At 63.4% G+C, this 26,124-nt stretch overlaps 1 protein-coding gene across 1 annotated transcript in view; it reads right to left on the minus strand.

The window, feature by feature from the left end:
- Positions 1-10,714: 10,714 nt before the first annotated feature.
- The window catches only part of LOC136295794 (uncharacterized), a 34,772-nt gene continuing 19,362 nt past the window's right edge, over positions 10,715-26,124 (minus strand). The window contains exon 2 of the mRNA XM_066194434.1: positions 10,715-10,911. Within this exon, the coding sequence (XP_066050531.1) occupies positions 10,741-10,911 (171 nt within the window). The 3' untranslated portion in view covers positions 10,715-10,740. The remainder of the gene's footprint in view (positions 10,912-26,124) is intronic.

Genomic DNA, 26,124 nt, shown 5'->3' on the forward strand with positions numbered 1-26,124 from the left:
GACCTCCCTGGCATGGATGTCCCAGGGCAGGCATCACCTGCAGGGGGGTGTCACTGGGAAGAAGATGTCCCAGGGAAGGAGACATCCCTTAGGAAGGAGATATTCCCCTTCAAACAGCCCAAACCTATGGAGCCCCAGCAGAGAGAGACAGGAGACACAGTGACCCTTGGGGAGCAAGGTGGCACTTGGAAGGACACGGAGGACACCGCACCCACAGGAAGCGCATTCGCCATCACCCGGCTCTCATTAACGCCGTGCTGAGCAGCCCCTAATAATAGCAACAGTAAATTCTCCTACCCAATTCGGGTCCATTTCTATAAATAATGTAGAATCTTTTTATTTACTGACAGGTTGTAAAAGTATCAGTGAGAATAATGTGAAATCAGGCGCTGCTGAATAATTCATGGCAGCAGCTCCGCTCTCCCCGTCCCCGCGCTCCCCTGGCCCCGGCGTTTACACGGCAGCACCTTGCACCCGGGTTTATCTCATAAAAACCAGGACTAACGACCTGGCACTAATTCTTTATCAACAGGGACTTTTACAGCGAGGGGAGGAGGAAGGAAATAGAAAGAAATAAAAATAACCCTGGGTGCACCCTATAAAAAATGCATGGGCCCATGTCCTTGCCTCCGCATGGAGCTGGCCATCCCTGGCTCCTCCCATCTTGCAATTCCCCACAGCCTCTCCAAAAATTAGTATTAATTAGCAGCACCCACAGCCCCCCACACTGGAATCCTGGGGTAGCGAGTGCAGGAAGGGTGGCACAACCCTGCTGGGACATGGGGACACCAGCACGACCCATGGGAGCACCAGGAGGGCAGATGGAGAGACTGGCAGGACCCATGGGGACAATGGCAGGACCCGTGGGGATGGTGACAGGACCCATGGGGATGATGGTAGGACCCTTGGGGACACCAGTAAGACCCATGGGGATGATGGCAGAGCCACAGGAACACCAGCAAAGCCTGCAGGGCTGATGGCAGGACTCAGAGGGATGATGACAGGATCCACGGGGATGGTGACAGGACCCACGGGAACACTGGTAGGGCCCACAGGGATAATAGCAGAACCCATGGGGACAATGGCAGGATGCTCCCTGTCCCCATGCCACCCTCAAGGATGCCAGCCTGGGGCAGCAAACCCCTGCTGGGGGTAGGTGGGTTAAATTTGGGCAGAAAAAGCTGCTCGCTGGGGCAAAAAATCCCTGTAACAACCTGATCCAGTGTCCCTCATCCCTCCTGCCACCACTGAGGGCGATGGGGACAGTGGGGACCCCCCCTGCAGCCGCCCCCATCCCCTCCCCAGAACAATACCTACCCGCCGCTGTTTTGATGTGCGGCACAAAGCCGGGAGAGCTTTCCATGTAACATGATAAAAGCAAGTCCCCAGCCAGCACAATTATTTGATAATTCTCCCTTAACACCCATCAAATTAAAGCAATGTCCAAGGGCTGCCTGAAGTGGCACTGATAGGTATTAAACTTTAATGAGATTTAATGGCACTGCCCTACTTTTTAAGCGCTCGGGCCTACATTTATGAACATTTAATTTCCCGGGCCCTGACCTCTTTTTTTTTTTTTTTCCCCCCTCTTTTCCCCGCGGCCCCCCCTGCCTGCCCGCCAGCACAGCTGGATTCTGTTAGTGCTGGCTAACCCGGGATGCTCGGCCAGCCCTGAGCCCATGGAAATCTCCAGGCGCTGCAGGGGTGAGATCCTGACTCCTGCGGGGAGCCAAGCAGGGAGGGGAAGCCCAGGGAAAAGCCAGGGAGGAAAGGGGGGGTGCAGATGTGATTCACCCTGCAGCGAGCGCAGCCAAATTTATGGAACGACTTAATTAATTTGCTCTTGGGATGAAATGACACTGCAGGTCCGAGTGGTTGGAAGGTCCTCCTCCTGCTGCAATGGTTTTGTTTAAAAATAAGTGTGCCCCCCACTGCAAACTCACTGTGCCAGGGCAAATTTGAGGGGTCGGACCCCTCAACGCCCCCAGGGACAGAGCACAGCCCGCTGATCCAGTTTATTGCTGCCCTCTAGTGTGTATGGGACAGCCCAGGCCTGCTGTCACTTGTCCCCCTCCCCACATGTCCCCCTGGCCATTTGGCCACCTAGGATGCTGCGTCTCAAGTGGGGACAGCTGATGAGATGCCGTACCCTGACAGACAGGGTACCAGAGAGCATCACCTCAGCACCCCAAAATCCCACTAATGTGGCTGCAGGATGGGCACCGTGGCACAGACTGGCCCCAGTGACACCAGGCATCACGTCCTGCCCCACAGCATGGCAAGGCCAGCTTTGATGGGCCTGGACGAGTGGAAGGGCTTGGAACGAGAGGAGCTTTGAGGTCACTTCCAACTCAAACTACCCTGTGATTCTGTGGTCCTGGTGGGATACAGGATGCAGCATCTCCCTGCACTGGGAGTACCAACCACAAAGAGGGGCTTCTGGCATGGGAGACCACTCCTGGCAGGAGGGTTAGAGAAACTGAGGCACACCAGGGCAGGACATTTCTGAGCTGGAAATGTCCCTCTCCCGCCTTCCCAGCACCCACCTCAACTGCAGGGAGCCCAGCAGCAGGAATGCAAAGGCAGGGCAATAAAAGGGAGCGTTATCAAGCGCCAGCAGAGCTGACAGCTCAGGGAGGAGAGCAGGGAGGGAGGGAAAGGAACAGAAAGGAAAGAAAAAAAAAGAACCACCCCACCCTTAACCCCGAGATCACTTATCATTCAGGCTGCATCACGCATCTAGAAAGTGCAGACACAAAAATGTAATGTCATAACATTCGCAGTTCAATAACCTTTGCTTCACGAGACGGCTTGAACTGTCAGAGGAGCTGGAAGGTAAATATTTCAGCGCCCAGGCACTGAATGCAAAGGCGTGGGGAGGGGGTCGGCCTCGGCTTCCCCGGCTCGCCTCGACACGTTCAAATATCCCCCGCCGTAAATCCCGGCCGGCACTGGGGAAAGGCCGTGGCGCGGATAAAATACGAGCAGATATAAAGCCAGACACCTTTATTGTTCGGCAAAGTCTTCCAACAAGTTATGAACCCGCAGCTTGACCCTAACCCATCATCTTGTTATACAGCGGAAACAAAGGCAGCGCCGGGAGCCGGGGCTGGAGAGGGGCAGGATGCGGGTGGGAAGGAGGAAAACCCAGCCTGCCTCCTCCACAGGGGATATTTGGGTGTAATTCATCCCTAAACCCCACATCTACCACGCTCCAGGCTGCCTGCGGGGAGCAGACCCCGCGTTAGCCCCTCGCAAGGAGCCTCCCTGCCAGGTCCAAGGGTACAGAATTCCCTTGGCCGGGGTTAACAGGAGCAGGACCCGGCCAACACCGGTTAACCCGCACGGCTCATGTGCCATGCGGGCAGGAGGAAGGAGATTGCACAGCTAAGGAACAACGGCTGCAGGGGTTGGCAAACCAGCGAGGGATCCAAAAGGAAGCAGAGGGATTTCCCAACGGGGAAAATCCCCCTGACAGCACTGGGAAGGTGCTGGCACCAGGGCTGTGCATGCAAAGGTGGGCGGCCCGAGGTGGCTGCACAGCACAGTGAGCAGCGACCTGGTGCCCAAGCCAGCTGCGTGGCGCGGTGTGGCGCAGCACGGCGGGCAACAGCGGTGCCAAGCAGCTTGCACAACCCCTGCGTGGCACACGCTGCACCCACCTCCCCGCTCCAACTGCTCACGGCACAGCTGGGGACAACCGGAGCCACCTGCCTGCAGCTGGGCTGGCTCTGCCACGGCGCCCCCCGAAAGCCGGGGAACAGGGGAGCGGGACCCCCCCGGTGCCAAGCAGGGAGGGGAGGGCATCCAAGGGGGCACGGCCGCGGTGAGGAACAGTTAAACGGCCCCCGCCCGCACGGGGCGTGCGGCAACAGGCACCATCACACCCTGCCCAAACACCTGCTACCGCCGCGCTGGCACGGGGCGAGCGCCCGCGGCGGGCACGGCAGCGGCGGCGGCGGGGAGCACGCCAGGGCCCGCAGCGAGAAGCGGCATGTCTGCGCTTGGCAGCACAACAGAGAGCAGGTGACAAGCGCGCCGGCGGTCGCTTTATTACAGGAAGCGAGCACGCAAGCATCTGACGCCGCGCTGCCCGGAGAGAAAATAAAACACCTCCCCCTCCCTCCCCTGCCATTAGCAATCCCCTCTGCGGGCGCGGGAGAAGGGCCCCCGGATGCGGGGGGGTGGGTGCCCTGCTGCAAAACGATGGCCCCGGTGGCATCGCAGCTCAGCCCACTCCCCCCGCCCCGCATCGCTCCCAAGGCCGAGTAAATCCCAAGGGAGTAAAATTATGTGTGTGTGCACAAACATTATTCCTCGGCAAACACTCCCCGAGACAACAAAATCAGCCGCCCCTGCGCCCGTTCCCGCGCCGCCCCGCTCCTCTGACCCAGCAATTAGAGGCAGGCATTAATATTTAAATATTGCCAGCTCGGGAGAAGGGAAATCAAATAAAACACGCCAGCGCGCCGGCAGCACATCCAGCTCCTGCTCCATCGGCCTCAAAGAGGGTGCACGGCAGCGGGGGGGGTGCTGTGCCACACTGCTGGGGACACCAGGGTATTGATGTCACAAGGGGAACCCCCTTTCTGGGCCACATCAGCGTGAGCAAATGGTGGGCAAGCAGCACCCCACTGATCACCCCAAGGTGATGCTCTTGCCTGCTCAGCTGGGGAGTTTCAAAGGAACCCCAAACCCACACTGGCCGTGTTCTGGGGCTCCCCACTCCCTCCCAGGCACAAAGCACCCGTCCGCAGCGTGCTGGGGACACACACATTCCGCCTGTACCCCCCTCCCCAGGAGTCACCCCCCGCCTGGTCCCGCGGGTGCTGGGAGGCGGCGCTGGCCCAGCAAAGAGGATTTACTGCTCAACGCAAGGGGCTTTAGAGGCAATAACTTTCCCTCCTCTTGACTTAAATGGATTTGGAAACTTCAAAAAGGATCGAGGGGGCAGGCTGCCAAGCGGCCGCCCCCAAGGGCTGACCCCGCAGGGGCTGGGGCGGCCGAGGGGGGGCTGCCAGCCCAGCCGGGGCCAACGGCCGTGGCAGATAAGGGCTGGGGGGGCCCAGAAGGCCCCGAGATAAGGCGGCCGCCGTTACGGGAGCTCTGGGGCGCTTCCTCCCGTGTGCAACCGCCGGCGGGCACTGGGGTGCCGGGGTGGGGGGACATGGGGGGGACGAAGCACGAGGCATGGCAAGGGCCAGTTCAAGGGCGATCCCCCTGGCAGCCTGCCCGGGCAGAGGCTGCAGGCCAAGCTCTGTGCTGGCTGCTCCTTCTCGGGGTTCGGCGTGGCTGCCCTACAGCCCCTCGGGGGCAGCCAGCACCCCACAGGTGGGTGATGCACCCCAGCATTGCCAGCTCACGGCGGTCTGGGGCCGGTGTCCCCACGGGGCCATGATGGCAGAGGCCATCTGCTGCTGCCCAGAGTAAAGCCAGGCCTTACACACAGAGCTGGCAGCAGTGCCAGGGCTCCGGGACAGAGGTGTGACCCATGGCACCGTGCCCCGATGTGGGGGACAGCAGCACCACCTCCCACACGGCTGGCACAGGCGCAAACCCCCCAGGAACAGCCCCTCCAGGCCTCAACCTCCCACGGGCCAGACAGCAGGGTGAGGAGGGAGGGGGGGCCGGGAGGCCAGAGCAACAAACAGAGGAGCAGCGATTAAAACTAACACCCCCTCCTCCAGCTGCCCCCCGACCTGTGCCCCTGTCCCAGCACTGGTGTGCCAGGAAGGAATAAACTGTCCCGCGTCCTTCGGCACTCCCCCCTGCACCCCCCGGCAGCCTGGCCCCCCGCCAAAGCCACCATCTCCTCGCTGCAGCTCCCTGCCCTGCAGCCAACACGCTCTCCCCCCTTCCACCGGCCAGAACAGGCCCCGTGTGTGCACACAGCAGCAGCACAGCCCCAGCGGGACGTGCAGGCACACGCACCCCGTGTGCCCCCAGCCAGGGGTCACCGCGCTCAGCACGCCGCGCTTGACACCCCGGGGGTTGTGCAACGCTCACACACACACAGAGACACAGACACAGACACACGTGTGCTCACAGCCAGCCCCCGGCCCTGTGGGACCTCGGCTGGCCGTCACACGCCCCGGCAGGTTACACAAACAGGCTGCCGGGCGCACACGCAGCCGGGCGCACGCTCGCCTCGCTCACACCCACAAACCACACGGGCTCACCCCGGTGCTCGCCGGCGCACGCGCGCCCTTGCAGGAAGAGGCGCTGGCTTCCCGCTGCCTTTTCCCTCCATTAACTCCCTCCCTTGGATCTGGATCCCGCTCGTGGCCCAGCGGGCACCCACCCCACAGCTCCGTGCCCTCAGTCACGGGAGGAGGATGGGGATGGGGATGGGGATGGGGATGGGGATGGGGATGGGGATGGGGATGGGGATGAAGAGAGCAGGGAACTCGCCCCTGCTGCTCCAAGGGCTGGCAGTGGGCGCTTGCCCAGGGCTTGGGGACAGATGCTACCAATGGGCCACTCGATTGACAGATGTCACCCATTGGGGACTGGCACCCGTGTCACCATGCAAAGCAGACACGGGCGCTAGCAGGGCACGGTGAGCCGGCAGCCTCCGGGCAAAGGGCACGGCAGGCAGCACAGGCAGGGCTGGAAGAGCCAGGATGGAGCAGGGCAATAAAGGTGGAGGCAGGCGAGACGCTGGGGCCACGGCATCACCCCGGCAAAGGGTGCGGTGCCCGGGCTCCCTGAGTCCAGCTCAATCAGCAACACGGTCCCTCCCCAGCTCTGACAGCCCTGGGTGTCCAGAAATATGGATATACAGCAGTGGTGAGTGGGTAAAATGAGGCATGGCCCCACGCTGCCCCCGGTGTGCCTGCATGGAGAGAGGGACAGGCAGCAAGGCAAGGAGAAGGGCCAAGGTCAGGGCCACCGTGTGCCCTGCCAGCCATGGGAAATGACTGCAAAGGTCTCTCTGGAATGTGGGTCGTGGGCACTGAGCACCTCTGCTGGCCCCAGACCCTGAGGCCGCAGAACCCACAGGGTCTCATCTCCCTGCAACATTCCCCAGCTGGATCCCCCACTCCAAAGCAACCTCCATTTTCCACACCACGGGGTCCCCCAAGGCCAGGGTGACCTCTCCACAACACCACGGGGCACCTGAAGTTCGGGGTGACCTCTGTCTCCCCCATGATGGGGTACCCCCCCACCAGGGCGACCCCCACTCCTCACACAATAGGGGGCTCCAAGCCTAAGGCAACCTCCATCCTCCAGGCCATAGAGTCCCCCTGCCCCAGGGTGACCTCCATCCCCCAAACAACAGTGTCCCCCGAAGCTCAGGGTGACCCTCACCCTCTATATCATGGAGTCCCCCAACGCCAAGGTGATGTCAGTCGGCACACAATGGGGGCCCCCAACTCCAAGGTGACCTCCGTCCCCCACATCACAGGGACTCCCAAGCCCAGGGCAACCACAGGGTCTCTCAACCCCAGGGTGACCTTGGTCTCCCAAAACATGGGTTCCTCCAGACCCAGGGTGACCTCTGTTCCCCTTACAGAGGGGCTCCCCAGTCCAGGGTGACCTCCATCCCCCATACCATGGGTTCCCCTAAACACAAGGCGACCTCTGCCCCTTAGACCATGAGGTCCCCCAAATCCAGGGTGACCTCCATTCACCAAACATCACTGCTCCAAACCCCAGGGTGATCTCCACCCCCCGTATGACGGGGTCCCCCAACCCCAGCGTGACCTCCATCCCCCACACCACAGCCTCTCTCAGCCCCAGGGTGACCTCTGCCCCCCACACCACAGGGTCCCCCGACCCCCGGGTGACCTCCATCCCCCAGCAGAGGGGCTGGTGGGGGGGAGGGGATTGCGAGCGGCGGGATCACACCAGCCCCATCCCACCCCTCCAGCACTACTCCCACCCGGGGGACGACCCCGCTGTCCCCTCCCCACGGCGCTGGTAGGGGGTCCCCGTGTCGGGGTGGGGGGTCACTCACCCGCGGGCCGCGCCGTCCAACGGGGGCTGCGCTCCTCCATGGGCAGCGCCGGAGGGAGCGGAGCGGAGCGGAGCCGAGCTGAGCCGAGCCGTGCCGAGCCTTCCCCCGCCGCTTCCTGCTTCCCTCGGCGCCCGCCCGCCGCCCCGGGAGCCGCACGGCTGGAGCGTGACTCACCGGGGGCCGGGCCGGGCCGGGCAGGGCAGGGCAGGGCGGCGGGGGCGGGCACCGCCAGCGAGGCACGGGGAGCTCCCAAAACAGGGATGCCGGGCAGGGGGTGGAACCCCTCCCAGCCGGGACCACCCCCCAGTTCACCGGGAACGGGGGTTCCCCAGTGCGGGGCGTCCCGCGGGGTCTCCGTCCCTCCGCAGCGCGGCAAGGATTAAGGTGATGCGGGTGTCACTCCTGACCACGGGGCGCAGGTGACCCCTCCCCAAATGTCGAGATGGGGGGCTGCCTGTGCCGGGCACTGATGGGGGCAAGGGGTTGGGGTGGGATCCAGGCCTTTGACCCCCACCCCAAAATTGCTCCAAGATACCCTGGGGCTCAGGGATGCCAGCGGGGCCCAGCACAGTGAGCAGCCAGAGTGGTCCTGAGCCTAGACCCTGTGGAAATAAGGGGTGTTCCCAGGGCAGCCCTCTCGGGGCACCCCAATGCCCCAGGCACCCCCTGCACCAGGCGTGGGAGAGGGAACAGCGCTGTCCCTCCCAGGTGGGGATAGTGGTGGTCACCCCTGTGCCATCCCACCATCTCCTGGGCTTGGGGACACCAGTGACATGAGCGGGGTGGGGCTCAGCCCACTCGCACAGGAGGAAGTTGCCCATCATTCAGCGGCCACACCAGTCGGCTCCAGGTGCCAGACAGGCTCGGCTGGCCCGGACAGGCCGGACCCCCGCCTCCCTCGGGCAGGAAGGAGGCTTCGGGGAGGAATCTCATCCTGGCACTGCCAGCCATGAACTGGCATCTCTGCAGGAGGAGACACAGGCCATGACAGGGACACCCAGCTGTCCCCAAACAAACTGCCACACCACCACACACGCACACACACACACACAACCCCCAAATGCCTTCCCAGCTCACCCTCACCTCTGCATCCCCACCATCCTCCTCCTCTTCCTCCAGCAGACCCCAGTGCCCGCCACGCCGGTGCTGCCGCGGTGCCGCTGCTGCCCGCCACCCCCCCATCTCCTCGTGCTTCCCCTCCCGATCCTCCTCGTGCTCCCCCCTCCCCCCAACTCCCTTTTCCCGTTCTATTTTAAATTTTTATTGCATTCTTTTTAAAGAATACAGAGGAACAAATGCCCTTATCAGCAATTCTCACAAGGTATAAAGAGCCGCTTTTATCTCCTGCCTTTACTAATCTAGAGCGAGCCAATGCCTGTTAATTTTTTAATTTTCCTGGTGAATGCATTTGTGGTTCCGTCAGCATCCATCCGGACACGCACGCAGGATCCCCTCAGCATCCCAGCCCAGCCACCCTGGCATGGGATTGACACCATGCTGGCAGAGCAGTGGCTCATGGTTTGGCAACCACAACAGGGGTTTTGTGCACTGGGAAGTCCCGTGTGTCACACGAGGCTCAGCAGGACACCCCGGGACGTGTCACCACCCACAAGATATGGAGGTGCTCCCGCAAGATGCCAGCCTGGCTCTGCCTGGCCACAGGGAACGCTGACAGTGCGTGTCTCCATGCCCAGCACAGGGACAGATCCCACGCCAAGCTGTCCAACTGTAGCTGTCACCCTCTGTGGCCGAGGTCCCCGCAGGGGCAAAGGGGGGGGTCACCCCTGTGTCCCCCCCCAGGAAGGGAGGCAGCGCAGGCTGCCTGCACAGCAGGGCTGGGAGCGCGGCAGCCGGACGCGGTGCGCAGATGAGATGTGGCAGGCGTGTAACAAGCCATTAGTCACTGTCACCTTTGCCCGGCAGCCACTGGCAGGGTAATAAATCCCGGGCTGACTCCAGCAGGCCCGTTCCAGGCCACGGCTCCCAGCTTGCCTCCGTGCCTCTGCTGGCTGGGCTGTGAGCAGCTTGTAAATGCATCCCGGCCCCTCCCGAGGGACACGGCGCCTTGCGGGGTCCCCAAACCACAGCCAAATCCCTGTGGGGCTGATCGATGGGTGACACAGGCCACCGCATTCCTGAGAAGTATCCTTCTCAGGGAATGTGAGGGCTCACAAATCCCCACCACCAAGCAGCCCCCTGGCCCTGCAGGCTGCCTGCCCCCTGGCTCTCCCTGCCTGCCCCAGCTTCCTGCCCGCTGCACCTTGCGGTTCCTGACTCTTCCCAACGCCAAGAACCGGCACTGGCGGTTGTTACCGGATCAAAGGATCCTGGCATGGCCCAGCACAACACGGCCCGGCGCGCCCGCCGGGAAGGGCTGGCAAACAAGCCGGTCCAGGGAGGCAGCAGGCGGGAAGCACGCATGATACCTCTCCCAAAAATGCTGCTGCTCCTGACGGACGGGGCGGCCGAGTCCCTGGAGCCGCGGTCCATCCCAGCCCCGGGGGCCCCCCCGGCTCCCCAGCACAGCCGGCCCAACACCGCGGCTCTCCCTGGTGCCCACAAGCCTGACTCACGGCCCCGGGGATGGCGGGCAGGGACTGCGGTGCTATCGGGGTCACCTTCCCAGCGGGGCTGCGAGTGTTGGATCCCAGCCCCATGCCACTGAGCGTGGGCCTTCACCAGGGGCCCCAAGAAGCACATGGGGCTGATGGTCACCCCACAGTGGGACAGGGGACATCCCTTGGGAATGGCAGCCTTGTACCCTCGGGTATCCCCCCGCATCACCTACTTGTGGCTCCAGCGTCCACACCCTCCGCATCCAAAGGCGTCCGCTGGCCGATGTCCGGGACGGCGCTGCCCGCTCCCAGGCTCTCCCCAGCGCTGGCCCCCCGGTGCCGGGACTCACCGGCCGCAGGCTTGGTGGCGGCTGTCTCCAGGGACGAAGAGGACGCCTGGAAGAGAAGCAGGACAGAGACTCAGCGCCGTTGCCTCTCCCGGTCCGAGCAGCGGCAGCACGGGTGGGGGGCACGGGGGGGGTTCGGGGTGCACAGACACAAGATGCTTTTGTTTTCCTGCCGGCCGGTGCACGTGGCCGGCGCAGGAGCCGCACGCCAGCCCGCGCCACGGGGCTACAGCTGGATCCGGCCGATGGCTCCCAGCACAGCCAGACAAGAAAGGCTGCAGGGGGGGTGAGGACATGAATCAAAGCGGCGTCCCCTCGCCCGCCGGCGGCAGCTGGCCGGTTAGGCAGCTCCCGATTACTCAACCGGGCAGTGTTTACTCGAGATCAACAACCCCCCATCGCCTTCCCTGCCTGGCAGGCGAGGGAAACGTGCTGCTGGGATGGGGATGGCGTTCCCGCTGTGCCTTGTTTGGGGACGGTCCCCCCCTCCTCAACCCCCAGGCGCTGCTGTGGCCCGGGGTTTGTTGTAGCTGTCACCCTCCTGCCCAGGCACACAGCTTGGGCTGTCACCGCTCCTGTTTAGTTTAATAAAGCAACAGCCAGTGACACCACGCTCATCCCAGTACTGTTGTGCCACCTTGGGAAAGACACACGGACAGCCCAGGTTCACAGGATGCTGCGCCCACCCCGGGCACGGTGGGATGCAGGTGACCTCCCCCTGCCACAGGTGACATCCATTTTCTCGGGATTACTCCTATAAACACGGAGATGGATGGTCGGTGGATGCTTTGCTGGGAAGCCCTCAGACTCAATGAGCCACGCACACGAGCGGACGTATAAATTTACCGTTTGCTTCCTGGAAAGGTTTAATTTATGGAATCCATATGGCAGCGCCGCAGAACCGCGAGCGCTTGGCACATCCCGTGAGTCCTCGAGTGCCACCACGTCCCAGCTCCAACTGGCGGGGTGCCACTGGCTGCCCCGGTGATGGCGGGATGCTCTTCTCCTTCCCAGGGACTAACAGAAGGTGACTTTCACAGCAGGCATGGGACAAGCCCAGGGATCAGTCCCCATCCCTGACAGCTTGGTGCGGGATCCCTGGAGGTGGCAGGGATGTCTCAGGGGGGAGGCCGTGCCACCACTCCTCCTCCCAGGACAATGCCACCGGCAGCAGCAGGCAGCAATCCCCTACCTGTGGGCATGGGAAAGGGCTGGGGCACACTTTGATACCCGGAGCAACTAATCATTAATTAGCATTAATCACTCCCCATCGTGTGTCACAGCAGCATTGGGCTAGACACAGCTGGGAAGTGCCAGTCTTGGTGGGGAAAGTGGGTTTTGACAGCTGGGCCAAGGCTGGCACCCTCCTGCTCCCCAGGGAGCCCCCCCACACCCCAACTCACTCATCAGCCCCACAGCACCAGCAGCCCCCACCCTCCTCCATTCTCCTGCCAAGGATGCTGAGATGCAAAGGCCCCAGAGATGGGTCCCACCTGCCCAAGGGCAGCCAGGATCCCCCCCCCCTCACCACCCGTGTCCCCTGGGACCCCCGGGCTCGGCACGGAGCACCGGCCGCCTCCTTGCTTTAGCTTCACCCTGCGCTATCTGTCAGCAAATCATCCCCGGTTACACAGATAAGGAATAATTGATGCAAAGGAGCCATCTGTTTGCGAACACGGAATATCTGCTCAATTAGGAGGGATCTGTCCACCCAGATAAAGCATGGCGGCAGCCCCTCGGAGCGGGGGCCCTCCTCCCCAGACACGTCCTCAAAGACTCGCCCCCAATTAGAGGTGAGCAGGTTGATTTGGGGGCGCTGATATGTTAAGCAGCACCCTGAGGTGCTTGGGAAGAGGCTGGGAGGGAAGGGTGCTCTGCCACCAAGCGCTGAAATTTGAGGGGAGAGCTGGCAGATCCCCCATGTCCCAGTGTGATGAGCTCAGCTCCTCCTGGCTCTGGGAGATGCTTATCCCACTTCTTTCCAGGGATGGAGAGAGAGGACCAGGGTCTGTGCCTGCTGAATGGTGCTGAGCTGGGGCCAGCCCGCTGGTGACATGCAGATGGACAAGCCTGAAACAGCTCCCAGGACATCCACAACAGGGATCAGGGGCACAGGGCACAGCCTCAGGCACATCCAGGCCAGGGGTAGGTGTGCAGCGAGGTGACAGCAACGTGACATCGTTACGTGATGCTATTAACACAGGGAGAATGGAGCTGGCACGCAGGCCAGCTCCACAAGTGACAAAACCATGGGGAAAAGGCTCCAACCGGAGCTTGCAGGGATGGCCCCATGGCATGACACTCCTCAAACCCCTCCTGGGTGGCATCTGCTCGCTCTACCCCAGCAGATTCTTGGTATGAAGGACATGGAGAGTTTGAGTGGGGTCAAAACAAAGCTGGTGGCCTCCAGGGACAGGCACAGAGAGTCACTGCCAGACCCCACGTCAGCTGTGTCACCTGTGCCCCACGCCACCAGCATGGTGCCCAGGGCAGGCAGCGTGGCAGAACGACACCAAGGGCAGGGGATAGTGTCCCCATATCCAGTGTTCCCCCTGTCCACAGTGTGTCCCTCCCCACCAAGGACACATTCCTTCTGCTCCCAAACACCTGCCGCAGCTCCCAGCTCTGCCCCCAGCTTTGGGACGGCACTGGTGGAGTGGGAAAGCAAAGGGCAAGGAGGCCACACCAGCAGCACTTCCTGTGCCTTCGGGACACCCAAAAACGTGGCTTCCCCATTCCGCCTGGCCTGCCGCCAGGACGGGTTGCGGCGTGCGCAGCACCGATGCCGCCCACGGAAACGCCGCCCACGGGAGTGCCGCGGGCACGGCAAAGCCCCCGCCGCACCACCCCAACCTCCAGCACCCTCCCAGGTGGTAGCACCCCGGAAAATCCCCGCGCTGCCAGCAGCCAGGGCACCGGGGGTGGATGCAATCTTTGGCTCTTGGCTGGCATCACCCCGGCGAGGCGGCGGGCACGGAGCCCGGCGAGCACCGGCACAGCTGCACCGGCAATGGGGTTTGGCACAGCGTCGGTGCCAGCTCCTGTGAGTGAGTGAGCAAGGGATGAGGTGAGGAGAATGCCCAGCACAGAGGGGCCGCATCCTGCACTTCCCAGGGGATGCAGAGAGTGCTGGCTGTAAGGCCTGGGGGACACAAACCCTCGCTGCCCCCCAGCTCCCCCCAGGCCCTGGAGGCGGCGCTCAGGATAAAAAGTGTTTTTGGAGTGTTGAGGGCTGCAGGAGCAGGCTCCCCCCCAGTTCCCTTTGTCGCTGAGGCCCTCAAGCCCCCTGGCTCCTGCTGGGGCTTTATCACAGCACAGCCCCTGCCGTGTGTTCCCCCAGACGGTTCCAGCTGCTCTTCCCTCCAGGAAGCCTCTGCCCTTCTCATCCTTGTCCCGGCAGTCTGAAAACAGAGGGTTTTCCCACAAGAGTAGGCTGGGGTGCCCCTGGGGAGCTGGGGTCCCTGCTGGTGGCACGGCTTGGCCCTGGTGGGTGCCCACGGGAGGGGGTGGTGGCTGGGTCCATGCATCTCCACTGTATTTAAAGTTTCTCAGCCGTGTTTGCTGGCAGAAAGTTGGAACCTACAATTACAGCTGTGCTAACTCCTCATTAAAGAGGGGAAGGGGAAAAAGAAAAAAAAAATCCAAAACAAAAAAGGAAAGAAACAAAAGGCTCCAGACTGAGACACAGTGCCGTTAACCCTTCCCAAGATGGGGATGTGGCCCCTCAGGAAATTCATACAGCTAGAGGGAAGTGTCACAGTGGTGGCAGGTGACAGGGAGCACCGAGGCTCTGCCCACGAGCATCGCTGCCCACAGGATCCGTGCTCGGTGTCCCGGTGCAGCGGCGGTGCCGCGGCGCCCGCGTGGGCACGGCCGCGGCTGTGCCGGAGCCGTTTGTCACGGCAGGGCTGCGGTTCCCGCTCGCTCTCCAGCAGCGACACGGTGACGCCTGCTCCAGGAGCCCACACAATATGTTCGCGCTCATCTCGCAGCTGCCCCCAGACAGCCCGAGGTGCCGGTGTGTGCCGGCAGAGCCGCGACGTGCCGGAGAGCCCGGGCGGGAGCTGGAACGAATGGAAGGGGCTGGAGACTGTGGTCAGGCTGGAAGCCACGAGGGCAGACCAGGCTGGAAACACTGCTGGCACGGGCAAGGGATGCACCAGTGGCCCCCCACGCCACAGCACACTCAGCCAGGCTGTACCACGAGCCCTGGGAATGGAGGGCAGGGGGAGAGGTCTGGCTGTGACCCCCGTGTGTCACTGCAGCCAACCTGCACCACACGGAGCAGAAGCTGGTGCAACACGCGGGGTGAAGCACATCCCCCCAGGACCCCATCCCCAGCGAGGGTCTGACCCTGTGGCCACCCCAGCATGACCACAGCCTCCCTCATGCCCCACCCCCAGGGACCAGCAGGTCCCCGCGTCACACTCCAGGCCCCCCCCCCCGCCCCCCCAGGCGACACCACCTCAGCGCCGCGGCCGCAGCGGCTCTGACAGCAGCTAACGAGCTGCAGGCAGCAATTTGGGTTATATATAGCCCCAAAGTGACTGCATCTAATTGCTCCAGCGCACCGGCCCCGCCGCGGGGTCCGGGCGCTGGGCACAAGGGGACAGGGTGAGCGGCACGTGCTCAGCCCCCCTTGCCCCGGCTGTCACCCCGTGTGAACCCCCAGGCACCCTGAGGCTGGCGGGGCACAAGCATCACCCCATCCGGGCCAACCGCGAGGAGCTGGGCTGTTCCCAGCGGCTTTGTGCCGAGCCATAAGCGGCTTTGCCTAAAGCCGCCGTCCCAGCCCGTCCCAGCCAGGGACCCTAAGGAGCTTTTGTCCCCTCTCATTAAAGGGTTTGGGCCAGGAGGCCGCGGGGCGCAGCACCCAGCAGCACCCCCTCTCCGAAACCTGTGGGCTCCGACCAGCTGCTCCGGCAGCCCCGGGAGGGAGGCACGGCTGGAGGGAGGGAGGGAGGGAGGTGCTCCCTTTGTGGCAGCCCCCATCCCCTCGCAGCAGCTGCCAGGCGAGGCGGCGGGCGCGCAGATGCGGCCGGGGGAGGTGCTGTGTGTGTGTGTTTGTGTGTGTGTATGGGTGTGGGTGTGTGTGAGTGGGTGTGTGGGTGTGAGTGTGTGGGTGTGGGCGTAGGGGGGTCCCCCGCAGCGGCTCCCCACGCCGGCGGGGCAAGCGGCGGCCCCCGCGGGCAGCCGCCGGCGGGGAGGGGGAGCCGGAGCCGAAATTGTTTGCCAGCTTCCTCGAGACGGCACAATGGAGGGCGCGCAGGCGGATCCGGGGTCAGGGGTGAGAGCAGCAATAAGTGGTTTATGCCTTTTGTGAAGAGGCTGAACTGACAGCTCGCTGGATTAACAAAGACGTCCTCTGTTCCCGGGCAGGTCATGTGGAAAGCGCTGCGCCGACCCCTGTCACTTCTTTTTTTTGCAAGAACAGACATTTGTTCGCCAGCGAACAGGGAGGTGATGGAGGGGGAGGCGGGGGGCACGCTGCCGCCCGCTCCCGGCTTTTCCTCGAGCTCCTCTGGGGCTCTGGGCGTGGGGATCTGCGGCTGCTCGCTGCTCCGGCAGCGCTGGCCACGCCGTGTCAGCTCCCGTGCCTCAGTTTCTCCAGGTTGTGAGGAGCCGTGGCTGGTGGGGATGTCAGCACCTCCACCCCGTGCCCGGGCAGTGCTGTGCTCCACAACGCTCCACGTCCACATGAAATCCCCCCATGCTCATCCTTCCATCAGCCCAGCACCGGGCTGGCTGGGCAGGATGGAACCCGCATCCTGCTCGGTCCCTGTCCCACTGTGGGGACACACATTTCCAGCTCGTGTTTGCCAGTCCCTGCCAGGCTGGGGAATGTTCCCTTCAGCCTCCTTTCAAGGCAGGGAAACTGAGGCAGAGGAGGATGTGAGCATCCCGCCCATGCATGGACAGCAGGGCTGGCAGCAGCACCGCCTCTCCTGGTCCCGGCCCTGCAGGGAACAATCAGCCTTTTCAAATCCGCAAGGATTTCCTCAAGGTTGTGCAGCACAGAGCCTTCGCTGTCATCGTTAGACTCCAGAGTTAACAGCTGCAGTGCTGCCATTGCACACTGAGACAAACTGCCCTGGCTGTGGCAGTCGCTCCCTGGCCTCAGATGTCCCTGCAGCTCCCACCTCCCTCTGCCACCACACCCCAGCCCTGGCTTTAGGTCCCCGTGAGACCACGGGGCCCAAAACTGGGATGGGAGGGACGCAGCTTGGTGTCTGCCACCCAAATCCTGCTGAGATCCCACAGGACATGCTGCTTCTCACCCCCGGCCACTGCTCCCCATCCCCATCTCCGGGACACCACAACCCAGCATAGCTCACCCACCTCCAGCTCCAGAGCTGCCGGGCAGTCTGTGACCGCAGTCCCCTCCCCGCCACCCTAAATACCTGCCACGGGAACCGGAGCCTGCCATAAGGGGCTTTTCACTCCGGAAAACCCCACCCACCCCACAGCGGCTCATGTTTTCGGGACATTCCCACACGTGCCAATCCCCGCGTGCTCAGGGGTAAACTGAGGCAGGGAGGAGCCAGCAAGGCTCTGCCGGGTGAGGGGACACATCTGGGGGGGTCCCCACCCCTCTTGGGGGGGGGGGGGGGGGGACACGCCACAGCAATCCCAGCCAGGGCCACGCTCCGGCCGGGCGATCAGCTCGCGGCACGGTGGCATTAAAGCCTCAATCCGTGTCCCTCAATCCGCCGTGTCCCCCTTCATCCCGCGGGCAGCTTAGCGCCCGTTCCCGGCTCCCGCCTGCCATCTAAAGACGGACTTACCGCCAGGTCCGGCGCTGCCTTAAGCCGCGGATTAAACGTGAACCATCTGCAAGGGGAAACTTTAATGCAGGATAATACCTGCCACACACACCCCGCCGTGTCACCGCGCGCCCCGGGCCAGGTGGGCGCAGAGCCCCGCGATGCCATCGAGTCCCTGAGCGGCACCGAGTCCCCCCACGGGGATCCTGAGGCTCTGTACATGATGTTCCCATCCTCCTGGATGTCCCCATCGTCCTTCCTGTCCCCTCCTGGCACAGCCCCCGTGAGGATACGCGGCTGGGAGCTGCCCGCCCAGCCAGCCCCCACCTCACCAGCTCGTGTCCCCCCCTCTAAGGCAGCCACCCCAAGCAGGGGGACACCCAGGCACGGGGGGGGGGGGGGGGGGGAGGTCGAGCCAATGTCCCACCTGGTTAATTACTTTAAGTGATTAATGTCTCTTCATCAGGGCAGCAGATTAGACCCTGCAGCTGGGAGCTGTTTTCCCTCACAGCCTCCTCCCACAGAGGACAACGGGGGGGTGGGGGTGTCCCCCACTGTCCCCATTTATAGGAGCAAATCCCACCTCCCCAACCCCAAAAAGGTGTCCTCTGTCCCCCCAGCCTGGTGAAGCCCCCAGAAATGCCCAGACCAGCAGCATCCTCCAGGGTGCAGCGGGGCCATGGGGTCACCCAGGCTGTCCCTAGTGCTATGGGGACAAAGCTGGGCTGAGCATCACACAGCCAGGAACGACATCTGTGGGGAGGAGGGATTCCTGGGGGGGCAGCGAACCCCAAAGCTGGGTGGGGAAGGATGAGACGCCTCCTGCCAACTCAGCACCCCAATGAATTACACAGGACCACAAGTGCCTGCTCAGGTCAGCAGGGAAAGGAGCCAGGGAGGTTTTCCACCACCCAGCCCACTCCTGATGGAGAATTTACAGCCAGGATCCACTGTGGGCTCAGTAATTAGTGTTGGGGTGCTGAATCAGCTCCTGGCCATCAGCACTGAGGGGATGGAGCTGGGGAGGCTCTGGGACTGATGGTGGCCCCCCAGGAGGGGTACAGGGGGCACTGGGGTGGCCCAGCAGTGCCTGACAGTGGTGGGAGACATCCCTATGGCTGGGAACACTGGAGGAAAGCTGGTAGGCCAGCATCCCATCCCAGCCTGCTGCTCCAGGACCAGCTCCAGCCCAGGATCCCTCCAGCGTCACTTTGGGATGGACAGAACCCCCAGACCTGTTCATCTCAAGCCAAAAATCCCTCTGGCCCTCCCTTCACAGCCCGGATGCTGCATCCCAGGATGCTGAAACCCTGGGATGCCCGAGCATCCTCCCAGCTGTGCCTGGGCAGCCCTCTGGCCTTGACGGCTGTCATCAATTTCCCGGGGTCGGGAATGGCAGGGCCGGCTCCCCGGCAGATCCAGCCTCTGCTCCGTGGCTGATTACAGCCATTTCCCTGCCCGTGCCCCCTCCCCGCTGTCTGCCTCCTGCCTCCGTCTGCTGCCTGGTTTTACGAGGGCCATTTCCAAGAGGTCGCTGGAAATAGATTTTTATCACCTCGTGATAAATATCGTTTATGGTGACATTACTGCTCCGAGCAGCCGCGCAGGGGAGGGAGGAGAGGCAGGCGGACGGCCCGCTCCCAACCTCAGCTCCACGGGGCACCAGCTGGGCCCCTCCTCGTCCCTGTCCCCATTCCCGGAGGTTGGGGCAGCGCCATCCGACACCATCCATCCATCCATCCATCCAGGCGGCAGGAACAGAGGGAGCTGCATCATTAGCCCCGCGCGCCATTAAGCACTTAAAAAGCCATAGGAATAAGCCGCGCCATTAGCTGGCAAGCGAGCTGGGAGGGGAGGGATGCAGGGAACCGAGCAGGGACCAGGGAATGTCACCACCACGAGGGCTCCCGTGTGCCCAGGAAGCGGGGGCAGAAGCGCACACAGCTCCAAGGTGGAAATCCAGGGGCTTTCAGAGCTGACACATGGCTTCTGCAAGGGGTGACGCCACTGGGCGCCTCTCCAGAGGGGACTTTTCGGCACACCGGGGAGAACCGGCCCCTTGCTCATCTCCTCCTCTGCTTTAGGGATGGAGCTGGCACAGAAACGCGGGAGAAAAAGCCACGGCCGAGCCGAGAACTGCAAACTCATGACAGCGGCGGCCCCGCGTGTTGCAACCCTGCCCGGAGGTGACCCAGGGGAGCAGGGTCCTGCCCCAGCCGAGCCCGCGGGAGGGACGGCTGCCAAGCCGTGCCCACAGGCAGCTGCCTCTGGAAAAGGGCACGGCAGCGGGCAGGGGGCCAAGGCCAAGCTGCTCTCGGTGCCAGCCCCGCCACACACAGCGCCGGGTCCCGGCCGCCCCCGGGGGGAACAATTGCCCCCTTTACCAGCACCAGGGCGAGGGGGTGTCACCTGCGGGGACACTGGCACAGTCCCCAGGGAGCCAGAGCTGAGGTGCAAAGCGGCAGCAAAACTGCACACCCAGCAAAGAGCAGCCCTGGCCCGCAGGCAGAGCTCGGCTCTGCCGGCCCGTGCCAAGAATCCTGTTTGCTCCCCTCAGCCCTGGCACTGGGTGCCTTGGGCAAGCTGCCTCCTGCCCCACTGCCTCAGTTTCCCCAGCTGGCAGGGATGGTGGGGCGCCCTGGGGGGACCCCAACCTCGTGTTTTGGCTCCAGAGAGACCTGGCCGTGACACAGAGCTCTGGTGACTTACTTGGGAAGGGACCCCCAGTGTGGGGCCGGGACTTTGTATGGGGACAAGCACGGCCAGGCAGCAGCACCGACCATCTGGCATGGTGGCATGACCCCTCCTCAGCTCCCCACACCTGGTGGGCAGAAAACAACACCAAAAAGGACCAGTCCAGGCACCCTGATGGCCCGTGGGGCTGCATGGGGACAGCCAGCCCCACATGCAAGGACGAGGAGTGCTGGGGTGTCCACTCTGTTTCCCTCTCTGCTGCCAGGACAGGTGACTTGATCATCCAGTGCCACTCCCTTATCACCAGCCACGCCAGCAGCTGGCACTGTCCCCTATTGCCACATCCCACCTTTAGGACGTGGGCTCCCCAAGCCACTGCATCCCTTCAGGGACAAGGAGTCCCTTGTCCAACAGAGACCCCGGAATGCCCTGGCAGCAGGATGCCTGCAGAGCCAGCTGCCTCCTGTGCCCATGAAAGGACATTTGTTCACCTGGCGAGCGGCTTGGTGACCTCAGTGCCCAGCTCCTGCCACCACCTCGTGGCTCCTGGCACGCAGGAGCCAGCACGCCCCGGCAGGGCCACCTCGCTGGCGGTCGCGGTGACCTTACCCCACTGCCGGAGCGCTCCGAGCCCGGCTCTTGGCCCGGGCACACGGATCCTCCAGCCAAGGCAGGCTTGGCACCCACCCTCCCACGGCTCAGGCAGCCACCCTCCTCGCCCTGGGCTGGCAGGGAACAGGCACCAGCAGCTGCAGGAGGTGAGGACAGACAGACAGACAGCAGGAGCACAGCCCCCTGTGCGCTGCCCCGAGCTCTGGGCATCCCCCTGCCTGGCAAAGCCCGAGTGGGCCACCCCACAGGCAGGGACAAATCCCAGCTCAGCACGCCGGCAGAGCACCAGGGGGTGCCCCCATCACCCGCAGACAGAGAGCCTCATTCTGCCGGTGGCCAAGTGCCCCAAACCCTTTGCCTACTGTCCCCCAGGAGCCAGACCTGAGCCCCCCCCAAAAAGGTGGTCCCCCCAAATGTCCCCTCTATGCACCCCGTTAGAGCTATGTATGGGCCTGCTGGGGTACAGAAAAAACATTTTACTACTTAAAAATAAATAAATAAATAAATAAAAACAAAAAGCACAGAAAAAACCAGGAAGTGCAGAAGACACCTGGCAGCACCACACAAAAGTTTGCAGCAAGTTCCACAAAACCACCCCACAAGTACCCACCGCGGATCTGGGGGCCACAGGGGTCACCCCGCTGTGCCTCCACCCCCAAACACACCCAGAAAAACTGGGGGGGGGGGGGGGGGACACGCAACAAGTCAAGGGGGGTACAGGGTTTATCCCCCAACAATGCTGGTGAGGTGCCCACCTCAGTGCTGGACAGGGGGTAGGAGGGGGGTTACAGGGAGAGGGGTGCAGGCAGGGCTTGGGGGTACGGGGCACAGGCAGGTGGGGGGGTACAGGCAGTGCCTAGGGGGGCACAGAGGGGTGGGAGGATACAGGGAGGGGTGGGGGGATTTAGGATGAGGATGGAGGGATACAGGTGTGTGAGGGGGGTACAGGCAGAGATGAGGGAGGTGCAGACTAGGGGGTAGGGGGTGCAGAGGTGGGCGGTACAGGGATGGGATGATTGGGATGGGATGGGATGGGATGGGATGGGATGGGGTGGGGTGGGATGGGGTGGGGTGGGATGGGGTGGGATGGGGTGGGATGGGGTGGGATGGGGTGGGATGGGGTGGGATGGGGTGGGATGGGGGGTACAGCCAGGGTGTGTGTGGGTGTTTGGGGAGGTGGGGGGTACAGGTAAAGGCGGAGGGCCAGTCCGAGGGGAGGGCACAGGCAGCTGCCTGCCCTGCACGTACCTGCGGGGCGCGGTGCGGGGCGTGCGGGGCGCGGGCGGCGCGGTGACCCCGGCGGCGGCGGCGGGAGGAGGCAGCGCCGCGCACACGCACACGCGCGATCACATCCCGAGCCGCCGGCGAGAGGCGGGGGACACACACACACGCACACACACACACGCACTGCTGGGGGGGTGGGGGCTGTGGTGAGCCGGGGGTGGGGGGGAGGGGGGGGGGTCAGGGAAATTAATAACCGAGAAAAAGGCACTTACCCCCTCCGCGGGGCTCGCCACCGTGCCGCGGGGGTGGCTGGAGGGTGGCGCTGGGAGGGGAGGGGGGGATCAAAGGATTGGGGGGTGGGGGGGGGGGGTCTCGCCAGCCCCCGCTGCCTGCCACAACAAAGAGCCAGACACAACAAAAGCAGCATATGGCCAGAGCCGCGCGGGGCTGTAAATTAAACATAAAGGGAAGATTAGATAATTAATGAGCGCTCCCGGGCCGGCCCCGGGGGAAGGGGAAGGCGGGGGGGGGGGGGGGCTGCCTGCTGCGGGGAGCTCCGAGCCCCCCGCCCAGCCCCGGCGGGGAGGGGGCCGGGGGGCACCTGTTGGGAGGGAGGATGGGCAGCGGCCGGGCCAGCCTCGCCAGCTGCTCCGGGGCGCAGCCTAAGAGGATTAGCGGGGGCATCCCGCCCCCGGCAAAAGGGCTGGAAACTGCGGGGCGGGGGATGGGGGTCCCTTGAATCCCCCCACGTGCGGTGTCGCCTCTGCCCCAGCCTCGGGCAGCGTCCCGGGGCGGGGGGAGGTTGGGTTCGCATCCTGCATCCCTCCCCGGGCAGCATCCCGGGAGGGGTGGGCTCACAATCCTGCATTCCTCTGCCTCAAAGACTGGGAGCCCACAAACACTCAGGGATTCAGGCACAGCTCGGTGTGTTCCCCCGCCCACGCAGGGAAGGTGGCCCCTGCCCTGCCAGCAGCACTGAGCCCTTTGAAATGCCCCAAACCCACCCTGCGAGGCGGGAGGGGAAACTGAGGCAGAATGGGGGATACTGAGGATGAAAAGTGGAAAACAGGCAGGAAGGGGGGACACTGAGGTAGGAGAGGGGGAACTGAGGCAAGGGGACAGAGAGCAAAGAGAGGGGAAACTGAGGCAGGAGGGGGTGACTCCATCCTGGTGGCTCAGATCTGCGCGGGGACAAATTGGGGCTGTCCCCAGGCAGCCCTGGAACATCAGCACCGGCATGTCCTGGCGGGGGGGCCGGGAGGAGCGGGTACCCCGGGAAGGGGGTGCCAGAAAGAGCGTCAGGCTCGGCCCGGCCAGGGGAAGGAGTTAATCCCATTATTGGCAGGCTCACAGATGGTGGCTGCACTATTCCCCTGCTTAGCAGATTGAACAGATCAGGCAGGAGGGAGGGAAGGAGGTGGGGGGGGGATCTCCCCCCCAAAACGCCCACAGAACAGGGGTTTGAGGGGCCGTGAACACCCTCCCTACACCCCACGAGAGCCTGTGAGCACCCAGGAGTGCTGCCCTGCTCCCCACTGCACCCCTTGCCAACATAAATCCATCCACTCTGCCCCGGACAAGGGGTGGCTGACACAGCAGGGGACCTGGGGACACCCCTGCTGTCCCCACGCCAAACCTGCCACCCCCAGGATTCTCCGGGAGGTCAAGGACCAGGTCCCGTTGCCCTGGCTCGGGGAGATTTCAGCAGCTGCTCCCAAGGCATCAGCAGCCAGGGCTGGAGCTCGGGATTAGGGAGTGTGGGAAAGGGCTGGCAGGAAGCCAGGGACAGAGAGGCTGGAACGTCCTGAGCAGGGAGGACAACCGAAAAGGGTTGGAGGGAAGGATGGAGGGATGACAGGAGGGCGGGAGGGATGAGGGAAGAACAGAAGCCAACAGCTCCTCACCCCCCAGACACCAGCGTGGAACCACAGGACTGCAGCCAAGAGCCTCCATCCCTGCCACGAGCTCGCCAGGGCTCAGCGACCTCCCCACCCAGCCCCCCTGGAGACCTCACACAAGCCCGGGTGCCAGGTCCTGGTGGCTCCCAGCCCAGTCCCAGCGGGCAGGATGAGGCCACCTCCAAAGCGAAGCTGCCCGCTTGCCTTTTGGAAAACACCTGGGGAACGCTGTGCCTTTGATTCCGCGGGGTGAACAGCGGCGCCCAGCCTGGCACCCCATCAAATAACCCCCCCTGGCCACCCACATCAGCCCCCCACTTCCCTCTCATCCCCCGTGGAGGGCACCCCCAGCATGAGGAGGGCACACGGTGAGACGTCCCCTCGCAGAAGGCACTGAGCCACCGTGCCGGGGGGTGCCAAGGCAATGGGAGAGGGGGAATCTCGGTGGGAAAGGTTGGGGATGCAGCCCCACAGGGCTGCGGGCCCCTCCGTGCAATGGGAGATTGGTTAGAGGACCCTGGCACCCCCCAGCTTCCACCCCAAGCAGGGAATTGGGATGTTCCCACTGCTTAGCGTTGGTGTCCCCATGCCGGTCCCTACCCTCTCCTCTGGGGGGGGGGGGGGTCTCTGCAGGTTTGGGGGTGCAGGAGCAGGAGGGGGCAACCCTAGAGCCCAGGGGACACCAGGGGCTACCGAGGGAAGCGGGACAGCCCTGGCGACACCCTGTCCACACTCCAGCACAGGGCGGAGCCCAGGGCAAGACCCCATAAGGTGAGAGCTGGCAGGAGGGAGGGCAGGCTGCTCCTCAGCCCTTCACGCCTCAGTTTCCCCTGCCGTGCCTCAGTTTCCCCCGGCATTCCAGCCTCATGGCTGCAGGCAGGATCACCAGGGGCAGTTTCACCAGCCCCTGCCCAGCCCCACGGCGCACCCAGCCCACGATGACAGCGCTGCTCCCAAACCTGCCCTGCCAGGGACCCACCCCAGCCACTGGCACAGGGTGCTTGGTGGCCACATGGTGAGCACCCCTCTCCACTGCCCCTCCTTGCTCCAGGCACCAGCCAGCTCAGGAACGTGTTTGTGCCTCAAGAGTCATGTCAAAGCCCTGGTAAACTCACTCTGGGACATCCCCGGCTCCAGCCTCCACCTCACTCCAGCACAGGGCTTCCCAAACCTCAGAATCCCCCATCTGGAAGCTCAGCCCAGCCCCGCTGCTCCCACAGACCAGCTGGGTGCCGAGCTGTGAGGATGCTCAGCTTTTTTCCTTTTTTTTTTTTTTTTTTTGGGGGGGGGGTGCGGGGTAATCCCCTCCATTCCCAGCTGGCAGCTCCCATCCATCGCAGATCTGAGGATCCATCAGCCGGGAGCAGACAGGTTGAGGCTGGGAGCTGCCTCCCGTGCCAGCCCAGACAGGCTCCCAGGGGACTAATACCGGCATGTAAATATTAGATACTTCTGTCTCCTCTGAGGCCAATTACACAAATCGTGGCAGCTCCCGCAGGACTCTCCGCTCCTACTTACTGTATCATCATTAACAGCTTATTAGAGAACAGCTGCTCCAAGAGGGGGAAACAAAAAAAGGAGAAGGCAGCAGGAGAGGCGGGAAGGAGACAGGCACGTAGCGGGACCGAGGAAAGCGTGACCTCCACCCTGCCCCAGCACTCAGGGACACCAGGAACGTCATCCCCGTGGTGGCCCCGGGGTGCTCAGCCCTCTCCGCAAACCTAGCGGAGAACCAGCCCAAAACTCACGGTGGGAGCTGCTGTGAAGGTGCTGGGAAGGGGACGGAGGGATGGGCATTGCCGGTGTTGGAGTGGAGGTGGCAGGGGACAGGAGTGAGGTGGCTCCAGGGAAAGCAGGAGTTGAAGTCACCAAAGCCACCTAGCACCCCTCAGCCAGGGCTGTTTTGGGGCTGGGAGGTCCCTTCGTGTCCACAGGACGTTCCTCAGCCTTTGGGTGCTGGGATGGGAGGACAGGAGGTTCAGGATCAGCTCCCCAACACAACCCACCGGGGGGACACACATTCCCTAAACCATTCCCTAAACCCTAAACCATCACTAAAAGGTGCAGCTA

This window comes from Chamaea fasciata, unplaced genomic scaffold (assembly GCF_029207755.1).
Source record: "Chamaea fasciata isolate MVZ Bird 193981 ecotype frontalis unplaced genomic scaffold, bChaFas1.0.hap1 SCAF_12, whole genome shotgun sequence".
NCBI lineage: Eukaryota > Metazoa > Chordata > Aves > Passeriformes > Sylviidae > Chamaea > Chamaea fasciata.